This window comes from Zerene cesonia, chromosome 20, assembly GCF_012273895.1.
Source record: "Zerene cesonia ecotype Mississippi chromosome 20, Zerene_cesonia_1.1, whole genome shotgun sequence".
NCBI lineage: Eukaryota > Metazoa > Arthropoda > Insecta > Lepidoptera > Pieridae > Zerene > Zerene cesonia.
Window position 1 is genome coordinate 5,876,813 of NC_052121.1, and position 12,487 is coordinate 5,889,299.

Below are 12,487 nucleotides of genomic sequence, written 5' to 3' on the forward strand. Positions count from 1 at the left end.
ACACAGGCACTTTTTATACCGATATTCCTACGGGATACGGACTTACGCGGTTTCAACCGCGGGTCACAGCTAGTAACTGTTTAAATTGGGAGGTAAATCGTCACACATTTTAAAGATATAATACCTCTATAGTATTCGACTACATGCCGAGCCGGCCGCTTGCCCGTGGTGAAGCGGGATAAAAAAAAATACTTTGTTACTCCTGAACAGTTTTCTCTCAGCAAAAAAATTCATGTTCGGATCGGTACTTTTGAAGTTTACCCCAAAAAAACAAACTTTGCTTTGTAATAATATAAGAAATTAAAGAAAAAATAAAGTAAAACAAAGGTTGGTAAATCAGTAGCTTGGGTATTTCACAAAATATATATATGTAATTTTATTATAAATATTTATTCACATCTTATCAAATTTATTGACGCACATAAGACATCACGTATTAAGTAAAAAAGCGTCTTGTTTATAATATCCATTTTAATATGTTATGTTCAGCTTATGATTATACCTAAATCCTTCCTACTATATTAATATATTTTGGAAAATTTGTGAGGATGTATGTATGTTTCTTACTCTTTCACGCAAAAATTGCTTAACGGTTTTTTATAATACTTAGCAGTGCTGTTGCTTATGTACTAGAATAACACATACAAACTTCGCGGTCGCAGCCCAAACCACGTGGCGCAACTTCTAAACAATTTTTCGATTATTTATTTGTAATGTTCACTTAATAGATCTGTAATATTTTTCTATTATTAAGTCTTAAGTTGCTTCCTTAGATAAAATGTAAAATAGACAAAAAAAGGTCGGTTTATATCTTATTTTTACAAGTATACCTAGCAATGAAGCTATAAGTGTATAGGTCAGCCGTTACTCGTATTACTAGAAAGCGTTCGGAGCAGTTTTCTTCCAGAACGCTGCTCGCTGCGCGTTACAAGTTATTAAATCTCAGAAGTCGAAACTCGTTGAAAGACATCTTATATCTATTTATGTGCAATGGAAATAAACTCTGAACATGGACATCGATTATATACCTTCAAATAGTTGTAATTTTCATATAAATGAAATACATAATTATTATAGAATACTTTCAGTTTAAGTTTATCGTAAGTTGTTTATGTAACAAGTTTGAGCTAATATTTGATGGGATTTAGGTGGTAGCGCCACGGTGAAGGCGACGGCATGTGGCGCGGCGCGCGGGTCCTTGTACTCGCGGCGCTGGGCCTCTTGGCCGCGTCTTCGGTCGATGCACTCGTTCCCAAGAAGTACAGCATCACTATCGGTTACCTTCCTTCGATCACGGGTGAACTCAATTCGAGACAGGGGCTCGCTATTTCCGGGGCCCTTTCCATGGCCCTCGAGGAGGTAAATATTATTGACTAATATCCTTGGTAAATTATTGTACACTTCTAAAACCTCGTGAGGGATATTAAAATCCGATGCTCTTTATAATCCATTGATATGTTTTGCATCCTATAAGTTCAAACGACATCAGGTCATTGCTTATATTAAATGCTTGTAGGTATACAATAATTATTAATCAATATTTCGTGAGTATTCTTGCTTAATGGAATATATTGTTTATCCTCAGCTCAACAATGATACGAAGTTACTGCCAGATGTTCACTTATCAATGGTGTGGAACGACACTAAGTGCGAGACGGTGACGGCGACGAGGGTCCTAACAGATATGAGCTGTTCAGGAGTCGTCGCATTCTTTGGCCCCGAAGGACGCTGCCATACAGAAGCTATTATAGCACAGTCTAGAAACTTGCCGATGATCTCTTATGTTAGTGTATTTATCAATTAAAATAAATCCAAGATTTATTGTTTTCTGTACATATTTATATAGTACGTGCATTTAGGTATATTCATTGTCTATTTTTATTCACCTTTCAGAAATGTTCCGATTACCAAACTTCGACATTGCCAAATTTTGCAAGATTAGAGCCACCCGACGCGCAGGTATGACTTGAATAATGTTCACATTCACTGTTCATAAATTAATTGAGTATATAAATATTACATACGCAATAATGTGCCTTTATCACGTTATATTGTGTACCTCCAAATTAATTTAAAATTTCATCCATTAGGATGGTACTATAGAGGTGGTGTATTTTTTTTCTATGCAAAAGCAGTCAGAGAGGTAAATGATGCGTGAAGTGCCAATAACATTGATAGTGTTATATGACAAGCACAGAGATGCCACCAGTTTACGTAAGTCGCAACATTTTGCAGGCCACAAAGTCGGTTATATCGTTGCTGCGGTACTACAGATGGAACAAGTTCTCCATAGTGTACGAAGAGTTGTGGGTGACCGTAGCTCTAACACTGGAGAATCACGCTAAAAAGAACAATATGACCGTAAACCATCAGCGGCCAGTCATCAACGGCTTTAAGTGCTGCGAGGAGAAGATGACGTGCTGCGCTCCCGGCTTCTGGTATCAGTTCATACAAGACACTAAAAATAGAACAAGAAGTAAGAGCACATTCTGTTTACGTTTTAGACTTAGGTTTTTTACTAATTGAAATGAATTTTTGACGCTAATTTTGAATTTTTTCAGTATATGTGTTTCTTGGATCGCCATCAGGCCTCATAGACATGATGACGGCTATGGAATCATTACAGCTGTTCGTAAACGGAGAATATATGGTCATATTCGTAGATATGATGACATATACTACCAGAGATTCTTTAAAATATTTAATAAGTAAGTTTATATTATATGAACTATGCAAAATATAAAGTCTGTCAATATCAACTTAACAAATAATAATTATTTATTAATTTCCAGAAACCGAAGAACGTGCAGGAGAGCAGTTAATGTCGTGTCCAAATACACCTGAATTTAGAAAAAGGGCACAGTCTTTACTTGTTGTAGCATCTTCGGAACCAGATAGGAGCTATGAAGATTTTACCAGTAGAGTTCAAGTGTACAATTCAAGGAAACCGTTTGAATTTCCGGTGCCGATTTTGTTTGAGAATAAATTTTTAAAGGTTATTATTGATAATTTATTTTTTCAGGTAGTAGGTGAAAACTTGTATTGCTTAATATATGACTTTTGTATTGTTTTAGTACGTGTCTATATACGCTGCGTACCTGTACGATTCTGTGAAGCTTTATGCAACAGCACTGCATAAAGTAATAGAAGAGGAGACTGGGTATAAGAATGAATCACTCTCTTATGAGAAGCTAATGTTCATTGCCACTAACGGGACACGTATCGTCTCCAAAATGATACAAATTACACCATTTAAAAGTAAGTTCTCAATAAAAAAATTCAAGCAAGTTGAAGCAAATGGATATTATATTTAATAAACGCAGAAATTATAGTCTAGTAGTAGTTTTTACTACAGCATGTGCATTTCAGGTGTATCGGGTATGTCGATCCGTTTAGATGAACGCGCCGATTCTGAAGGTAACTTCTCCGTGTTAGCGTTCAAGCCGACCAACCTGACCGACAATGTGGTAAATTGCTCCCACAGCATGGTGCCCGTCGGCCATTTTCAACAGTCCACCAAAGAGTTTCCGGTGCGTATCTACCTAACTTGGTAAATTATAATTACTTTGGTCTAAAAATAAGTAGGTAGGTAGGTCGTTCACGTAAATATGATAAGTCGACATTTATTTTATACTTAACAAACGAATATTTTGCATTCATGCTGTTTTGATAAATGACATTTTAGGGCAATTGAATTAAATATAAAGATAACTGGACGAATAGCCTATGAGTTTAGTTAAATGTAAGTAATTTGTATGTAATTACAATGAAACTAAACTATATGTTAAAACAGTGTCATAACTCGAACCCATTGTGTGGTCGTGATACAGCGCATTGTTTATGAGCTGTCGCTATTAATTATTATGTATCAATTATTATAATTATTAATTGTTTCGATACAGGATTACAAATTAAATCCGCGGTTGCAAATCGACTGGCCGGATAATGTGAAACCGGAGGACGAACCGTCATGCGGTTTCTTGAATGAAAAATGTCCCAAAGATGATTCACAAATCACGTCGTTGGTGGTCGCGGGCACGCTAGCAGTGACTCTGTTCTGTGCACTCGTGGTCACTATAAGCATCTATCGGAAATGGAAGATTGAACAGGAAATAGAGGGGCTGCTGTGGAAGATCGATCCGCAAGAAATTTACGGGTATTTAAGTAGTGGCTTCGTCTGGTCACCCAGTAAGGTAAATTTCGCATCCACTATATCATGTTGCAATCGCAAATACGCTTTTCAAAAGATTTACAAACAAACTAGTTATGTTACATTTCATAGAACAATATTCAATGCTGAGTTCAACGTGGAGGTTAACACATTTAGGCGTATTTGAACTGTTAATAAACAATACGTTGTGAGGTATTTTTGAACCAAGGTTCTTTTATATGAAATGTGACATTTTTTCAGTTGAGTCTGGCGAGTGGCATATCGTGCGAGAGTAAATGTTGCACGCAAATATTTACATCTACAGCGCAGTACAAAGGCAACGTGGTTAGAATAAAGGAACTGAAGTTTTCAAAGAAGAAGGTGAGCTAGACTTTAATTCTATATTTACTATTCTTTCAATGCTCAGACTAAGTTAAGAAAAAGATTTCAACAAATGGTGTCCTTAGGCTCCCTTTTCATTACGATTTTTTTTTTTTGGAATTTCGCGCGATTGAGGATACCCGTTCACTTTCAAATTATTGATACTATACAAAAATATATACGTATACTAAATAATACGTATTCTAATACCCGGCAAACACTGTTCTGCCTAACTCTTATCATTTATGGGTATGAAAAATAGATGTTTTTTCGATTCTCAAACCTACCCGATAAGTACACAAAATTTCATAAAAATCCGTCCAGCCATTTCGTAGGAGTACGGTAACTAACATTGTGACACGAGAATTTTATACATAAAGAGATAGAGATAACTATAAAAAAGATTTTTTAAAATCTACTTAGATGGATTATACTGAATGCTGGTTATGTAGATGGGCGATACGTAAAGGCCTGTGTTTCTCTTGATTTTGTCTATTTTTTTTAGTTCTTCTTCAAGGATATTTTATTTTTCAGGATATATCCCGCGAGGTGATGAAAGAGATGCGATTATTGCGTGATCTACGACACGATAACCTTAACTCGTTTATCGGCGCCGTTGTCGAGCCGTTGCGGGTGTTGCTCATCACCGACTATTGCGCTAAGGGGAGCTTGTATGTAAGTGACTTAGGGACCTTTAAGTAATACAGCATTCAATATCAATTAAAAACTTTAAATTTACGGTTTAGTTATTTACGAGTGATTTACAAAAGTTATGAATGATAAAAATATTATAAATGTTTTAATTAATATGTTGCGTCTTACCTTGGGATCTAAGTTAACTTATTTAACTAAGAACGCAAGGGGGAAAATGATTCCAAATGAATATATAGATATCTGCAATACTCTTAGGGTTTTGTATGTCTAAGATATCACACGTTTGGACAGGAATTGGCGATAGTTTATGTATCCTTTCATTAATAATGTTATAAATTAGGAAATGAATATCATACAAAATAATTTCTGACATCCAATTAAAAATATTTTATCTATTTAATTTTATATTTAATTAACATAAATTATATCTGTTTCAGGATATAATTGAAAATGAAGATATAAAGTTAGATAATATGTTCATATCGTCATTGGTGCATGATCTCATTAAGGTAAGATATTGTGAAGTATCATACGAATTACAATGCAAATATTTAAATATCTCTATCTTACAATTTTTTGGTATAAAAAATTCTGAATTGTCATATTTTCAGGGTATGATTTTCATACACACTTCACCATTGATCTTTCATGGAAATCTCAAATCTTCGAATTGTGTTGTAACATCGAGGTGGATGCTTCAAGTATGTAACACGTATTGAACAAATTATTTCAATTTTTATTCTTCTTTTATGTTTGCGGTCTTAACTTATAATTCTATTTGTAGGTAACTGATTTTGGTCTACACGAATTAAGATATAGTGCGGAAAATGACTTCATAGGGGAACACCAATATTACAGAGGTATAAAACTAAATAATTGACTATTAAATCTATCTCAATATACTTTTACATTTATAATAGTATTGACGAGTTATGTTATATAATTGCTATTTTTTTTAATTTCAGGTCTGTTATGGAAGTCTCCGGAACTATTGCGTGAACTTGATTATCCAAACGCCACGGTCGGGGGCACACAGAAAGGCGACGTTTACGCTTTTGGAATTATTTTATATGAAATAATCGCACGTCGCGGTCCGTTTGGACTGACTTCTTTAGAACCCAAAGGTTAGAGTTTATTCCCTTTTTTACACGATGGTATTTGTTTTGAAATAATGGTGAACTACATATTCGCTACTAGAGTGTAATAGGTGCACAGTACACATTGAAATGCAATATTATATGCGCTGCTTAGCATATATGTTAATACACAGAGTTTCTTGCTGGTTCTTCTCTGTAGAAACTGAATCGCTGGTAAATTTTAAAACTTTGTAAAATTCAAGGTCGTTTTTTTGCCGACATTTCAAATGATTTTGTTCGCTTGCACGTGTAGATAATATTATCATATAAATAAATAAATAAATATTCAAACAAATTCCATACATGCGTACATAAAAGTTTTTTTTATTCACATCCCAATGGAATCTGATTCACTCAGAGCGATATAAAAATTTGAACATCTACATAACCCATGTGAAAGGCACAAAAGTCCCACCGCAAACACGCATTGCAGAGATAGTGGAGCGCGTGAAGCGCGGGCGGCTGGACGGCGAGGAGGCGTTCCGGCCGGACACGCACGCGCTGGAGGGCCGCGCCGACGAGTACGTGCTGGGCGTCATGCGCGACTGCTGGCACGAGGAGCCCGCGCTGCGCCCCGACTTCCCCACGCTGCGCACGCGCCTCAAGAAGATGAAGTCCGGCAAGTGAGTGCGCGCGCACTGCCGTATATGATGTAACATGTGTGCTGGGGTATCGTGGTGGACGAGTAGGCAGTAATGATCGGGACGTCGATTTATAAAGTGTATAGTGCCAAATCCCTAAGGGGACAGCATGGCGTGATTTGAAATGCCTTAAAGTATATGGTCCACTGCAATGAAGATAACATAGTATTTCATTGGAATATTCATTGTATGGTAGCATAGCCGGCAACTGAGCTGGTTGTTCGGCGATCTCAACCGCCCATGACAAATGTTCATTCACTGGTAAAGGTAGTGGAAAGGGATAAAGATAGACATGACGATTGATAAGAAAGAATGAACTAGGAATGGTGAGGGAAACGAAATGGGCCTCCGCTCAGCGTACGAAATACAGTAGAATGCTACAATATCACGCCAGTCTTCTGGAGGGGTGTAGTACGAGCTGGCCAAATTTGTGCCGAAGCATGCTCGTCTCCCACAAAAACTATGTTTTGTATCAATTCATTAATAACTTAAAAAATTGGACAACTTTTCGTGGTTTTAGCTGAATCTATTTTTACAAATAGCACAGACCATGCTGTATCACATACGTAAGAGTATGAAAATATATTTATGTATCTTGATTGATAACGTTATATATACTATACAAGTGTTATTACAAAACACTGTAAAAGTGAGATGATAGATCCTTCAAAATATGTATATTTGAATATTTAAATTCTACATACAATTTTTTATAGATCAAGAAACATAATGGACCAAATGATGGATATGATGGAGAAGTACGCTAATAATTTAGAAGAACTAGTCAATGAGAGAACGAGGCTATTAATAGAAGAAAAACAGAAGACGGAAGATTTACTCCACAGAATGCTGCCAAAGTAAGTTTATTTGTTAATTTGATAAAGATTAAATATACTTACATTTTTCCAGAGTTTCCAAGCACCGCATTAAATGTTACCGGAAATGCTTGTACCACACTTATGTGCTTTAATATATGTTTGTTCGATATGTATAACAGAAACCTCCTGTCACGCCTAACAATACGATACGGCGTGGTCCCTAATTGCCTTGCAGATTCCTGTTGTGATTAAATCTCTATGTTAATTCCTATAAGGCATTACTTCTAATAAGTTTTGATAGAATAATTTGAAGTGCTAAAATTGGTATCTCTACAGAACAAGTAAAAACTCATTCCCATTGTTTGTAAACGTCAAACACTTTATGAGCTTTTTGTGGGAACATGCATGTACACCGTAATATAATTGCTAGATGTAAGACTGTATTGTAAAAATACTAATTATTATATGTTTTGTTTTACTCGGTGTAATGAATGTCGACGGAAGACGCAAATACAACAAGCCACATCGCACATGGCCGCACTTTTGTGCGCACTGGTTTACATTTGGTCCATAGTTTTAATAGTGTATTGTCGAATCTTTAAAGGGATAGTTTCACGTGTATTTCATGGGAATGTTTATTGAATGATAGTCGTATAAAGTGTAAATCGATTGGGTATATACATTTTCGATGTAATCATTGACATTTCCATTTAAACCATTTGAATAGACGTATATAAAAATACTTCTGCTGTGACATACTCAACTTATTTTAATATTATACATTTCAATTTATTAAGGTGCATTCGATTTGTCGAATGGAATTTTGTATATATAGCCTTTGTAGTTCGCATTAAAAGCTCCATAGTAGTGGACTTGATGTAAAGCAGTGGTACATGCTACACGTTTTTACTGTGAAAACGAAAGAAAAAAAAAACATTGTTCTTGTATTTACTTTGTTGTACTTGTGTTCTTTTCCAGATGTGGGGGTTGATCCATTATAGAAATGTCGTGAAAATGTCTTGAGGTAATTAACTCTCTACTGGTGATTGTAGTTAATACGGTTTGTCTTGTGCCGTAGGTGGTAAATTTTAGCGATGTTTTGGCTCAATTTCCTTATTAACACAGTAGAGGTAGCTTGCTTGGGGTTTGTGATGGTCATGCGTAGAGCGCATTGGTCGGTGTTGGCGTTTCCTCAGCTTTATCTCGATAACTACGCCTTAACTCTAGCGTAATAGCGAACGGTAACTAATTTCTCTTTATTGATTCTTGTTTTTGACTCAATGCATGTATTTCACCAGTTCTTTTTCAATGATATTTTTTTGTATTTTTTATGTATATTTGAAAGGTACATCCCTGTTTCGGTGGTAAGTGTTGCAATTAGAGTTAAGTCTATTTGTAGATCGGCTTTAAATATCCTTTGTAGAGAGTAGATAGTGTTATGTTTAGTTATTCTTATAATATCTTTATAAGTTTGTTTCAAATAATAATATCGCTTTGAATACATTTACTTTGCATCCCATAATTAATTTTCATGTCCTAAACTTGTAACTAGTACAAGTGCAAGATAGGTGCCCAACGCAATCCATTTGAAGAATGGAAGAGCAGGATTCTAAGAAAATGGCTCGGAGAGTGTCTTTTACAATGAAATGCATACAACACAACGGTTACTATATAATTGACTCCACTGATTGTTACAGGTCAGTTGCCCGGCGGCTCACGACCGGTGAGGGTGTGGAGCCGGAGTCGTTTGACTCGGTGACTATTTACTTTAGTGACATAGTGGGCTTCACAGCCATGTCCGCGGAGAGCACCCCACTGCAAGTTGTCAACTTTCTCAACGATTTATACACTGTGTTCGATAGGATCATTAGAGGCTATGATGTATACAAAGTGGAGACAATCGGAGATGCTTACATGGTGGTAAGTGATATTTATTTTTTAGCATTTAAAAAAGTCTTGTGTGTTAAATATCATCGATAGAAATGATAATTTTATGTCCTTTCTGTTGTAAAATACCTTTAATTTTTTATGTTTGTTTCATTTAATTATTATTTAAACAATTTTATTTAGTTATTTATACATAATAATTATGTATAACTAATTAATATTATTATATTTTTCTAGTGCTAATTATATTTTCATTTCAGGTATCCGGTCTTCCAATAAGGAATAACGATAGACACGTTGGTGAAATTGCCTCTATGGCACTAGAATTATTAAATGCCGTGAAAAGTCACAAAATATCGCACAGACCAAACGAAATATTAAAATTACGAATAGGTATACACACAGGTAAGCAAACTGTTTCATACGTATGTCATATTCGCAAAAAATCTTACAGATTATATGTATATATTTATAGTGATGGAGCAATTAAATTACCAACTGGAAATAGCATAACCAGTACAAACTTACAGATATGACTAGTCTATATGGGATTGGTAACTAAGTGGTTAGTGTTTTTTGCTAATATTAAGTGCCAATATGTGGATAAACTGCGAGATAATTGCTAAGTACCAGTGTTGGTGAATATTACTAGTGAATAGCAATCAATCTGACCGCGAAGTTGTCGGTGGGTCTAACCATGCCGCGGGAAGGGTTATATGTATAATAATATCCATTAACTAGTATAGCAATTTAGATATTTCAAACATAGTAGGAAATCTTCACGGTATAGCGCAAGGGGTTTAACACCGAGTTTAAGACGTACTAAGCCGCGGGCGAAAGCTAGTTCATCATCATCATCAGCCCATGTTCCCACTGCTGGAACTTAAGCCTCCTATGAGGGATCAGGCTATAATCCACGAACTTTTGAGTCTTGGAAATGCCGATTTCTTCACGATGTTTTCCTTCACCGTTTTAAGCAGTGGTGATGTTATCAACATGCGGATTGAAAAATCAATTTATTTCTTAAAGCTAGTTACTATAAATCGAAAATGAACAACAGGCGCAGTGGTGGCCGGCGTGGTGGGTCTAACGATGCCGCGGTACTGCCTGTTCGGCGACACCGTGAACACCGCGTCGCGCATGGAGTCGAACGGCGAGCCGCTGCGCATACACATCTCGCCGTCGTGCAAGCAGGCGCTCGACAAGCTCGGCGGCTACATCGTGGAGCCGCGCGGCTCCATACCCATCAAGGGGAAGGGCGTGGTGCGTACGCGTTGTATTATCAATCATTTTTATTATTGTAACGAGATAAACGTTTGTGTTTTTGTGTGTGTGTGTGTGTGTGTTTGTGTGTTTGTGATGTTTTCACACAAACACTATCGGACCGATGTAAATTTTTTTTTTTAGCATTAGTAAGATTTATTAGTGATTTAACTAACTGGAGATAAAAATCAAGTCACGTTACCTCTAGTGGGGTTTGGGACAGATGAAATGAGATGTTGCACTTAGGTGCATCATCAGCCCACCGAGACGTTTCTCTTTCTAAGTCCCCACCGGGAATCGAACTCACTACCTCTCGGTTCTACACTCACTTGTTAATCATTTTAGCAAGGCGACTCATGACAGGAACAATATATTATTTACTTTATAATTTTTTTTCTGACTAGTACAATGTGTTTAATGATGAATTATAATAATTACATTTGTGGTATCGCAGTTACAAACCTATTGGCTTGTGGGTGCGACTGAAAAGGCAATTCAGAAGCGTTTAGTGGAAGGAGAGGAGCGTCCTCTGTTCTGTCGACCGCGACGCAGCCCTCGCTTGACCGACTCCAGACATCCTTCCATATCGGGTAAGTTAATTTATAATTAGTTTGCATTGAAGTTGTGAATATATATAAAGTATAGTGTTAATTTTTAATCCCGTGTTTACTGCTTTATTTGCCAATACGGCTTCAATCTTATTTTCAAGCTACTGATTTCGTTTTTACGTAACGCAACTTCAATAAAATTTGTTGTATTTTGTCTTGGAGCTAAATGCATCATTTTAATCATTTCAATTGAAGTTATGTTCATTTATATAAATCACATGTGATGGACATAAAGCTTAACCTCAATCACAATTGAATCATGATCTGAGATTATATTTAATATTGAAAGATATTGAATATTATTAATAAAATAATGAATAATATTTTATTTATATTTTTATTAAAATTTAACTGTATAAATTTTATAGTAGACTTTCGTAATTGTATCCACAATATCCGTCTTATGAGAGATGTTGCATAACTCCAATATGAATTTCATTTGCATAAATTTAGTATGCGTTCGTGTTTGTATGCATCTATTTGTATTTTTACACGTGTTCGCACGTACGTGCATACGTATGCGTATATGTGCGTACACGTGTGTACGTATGCGTCGGCACGTGCGTGCACGTGTGCATGTGTGTGTGTGTGTGTGCGTGTGCGTGTGCGTGTGTAACTAATGCGTGCGGTGCGGTGCGGCAGAGCTGCGCAACGAGGCGGGGCGCGGCGGCGTGCGGCAGCGGCTGCACAGCGGCGCGTCGCTGCCGGCGCACCCCGCGCTGCCGGCGCCCCCCGCGCCCTCCGCGCCCGTCCCGCCGCCCGCCCGCGCCCGCTTCGACAGGGACTCGTCTATACGGAACAGGTGACTCGATGCTGCTCATATTTAGTTATGTGCTGGCAATCCAGCCCTTTAGTTTGTTTGAGATTAAGTATGTGATATTTTCAGCAGCAGATTAAACCTTAATCTTACTTTCTCGTGTTAATTACTGTATCAAAACTTGTGTTTTTA

The 12,487-nt window shown here is 36.7% G+C and overlaps 1 protein-coding gene across 4 annotated transcripts in view; it reads left to right on the top strand.

The window, feature by feature from the left end:
- LOC119834766 (receptor-type guanylate cyclase Gyc76C-like) overlaps positions 1–12,487 on the top strand; it is a 22,064-nt gene that overhangs the window by 7,370 nt on the left and 2,207 nt on the right. For 3 of the 4 annotated variants that reach the window (XM_038359254.1, XM_038359252.1, XM_038359253.1), the window contains 22 exons: positions 1,149–1,359; positions 1,586–1,783; positions 1,894–1,959; positions 2,236–2,476; positions 2,562–2,708; positions 2,793–2,995; positions 3,075–3,258; positions 3,370–3,530; positions 3,903–4,193; positions 4,412–4,531; positions 5,066–5,206; positions 5,623–5,694; positions 5,797–5,886; positions 5,970–6,045; positions 6,151–6,309; positions 6,755–6,944; positions 7,679–7,819; positions 9,478–9,700; positions 9,928–10,072; positions 10,728–10,930; positions 11,385–11,520; positions 12,181–12,340. In XM_038359254.1, the coding sequence (XP_038215182.1) occupies positions 1,177–1,359; positions 1,586–1,783; positions 1,894–1,959; positions 2,236–2,476; positions 2,562–2,708; positions 2,793–2,995; positions 3,075–3,258; positions 3,370–3,530; positions 3,903–4,193; positions 4,412–4,531; positions 5,066–5,206; positions 5,623–5,694; positions 5,797–5,886; positions 5,970–6,045; positions 6,151–6,309; positions 6,755–6,944; positions 7,679–7,819; positions 9,478–9,700; positions 9,928–10,072; positions 10,728–10,930; positions 11,385–11,520; positions 12,181–12,340 (3,530 nt within the window). In that variant the 5' untranslated portion in view covers positions 1,149–1,176. The remainder of the gene's footprint in view (positions 1–1,148; positions 1,360–1,585; positions 1,784–1,893; positions 1,960–2,235; positions 2,477–2,561; positions 2,709–2,792; positions 2,996–3,074; positions 3,259–3,369; positions 3,531–3,902; positions 4,194–4,411; positions 4,532–5,065; positions 5,207–5,622; positions 5,695–5,796; positions 5,887–5,969; positions 6,046–6,150; positions 6,310–6,754; positions 6,945–7,678; positions 7,820–9,477; positions 9,701–9,927; positions 10,073–10,727; positions 10,931–11,384; positions 11,521–12,180; positions 12,341–12,487) is intronic. The other variant, XM_038359255.1, reaches the window with a different exon arrangement.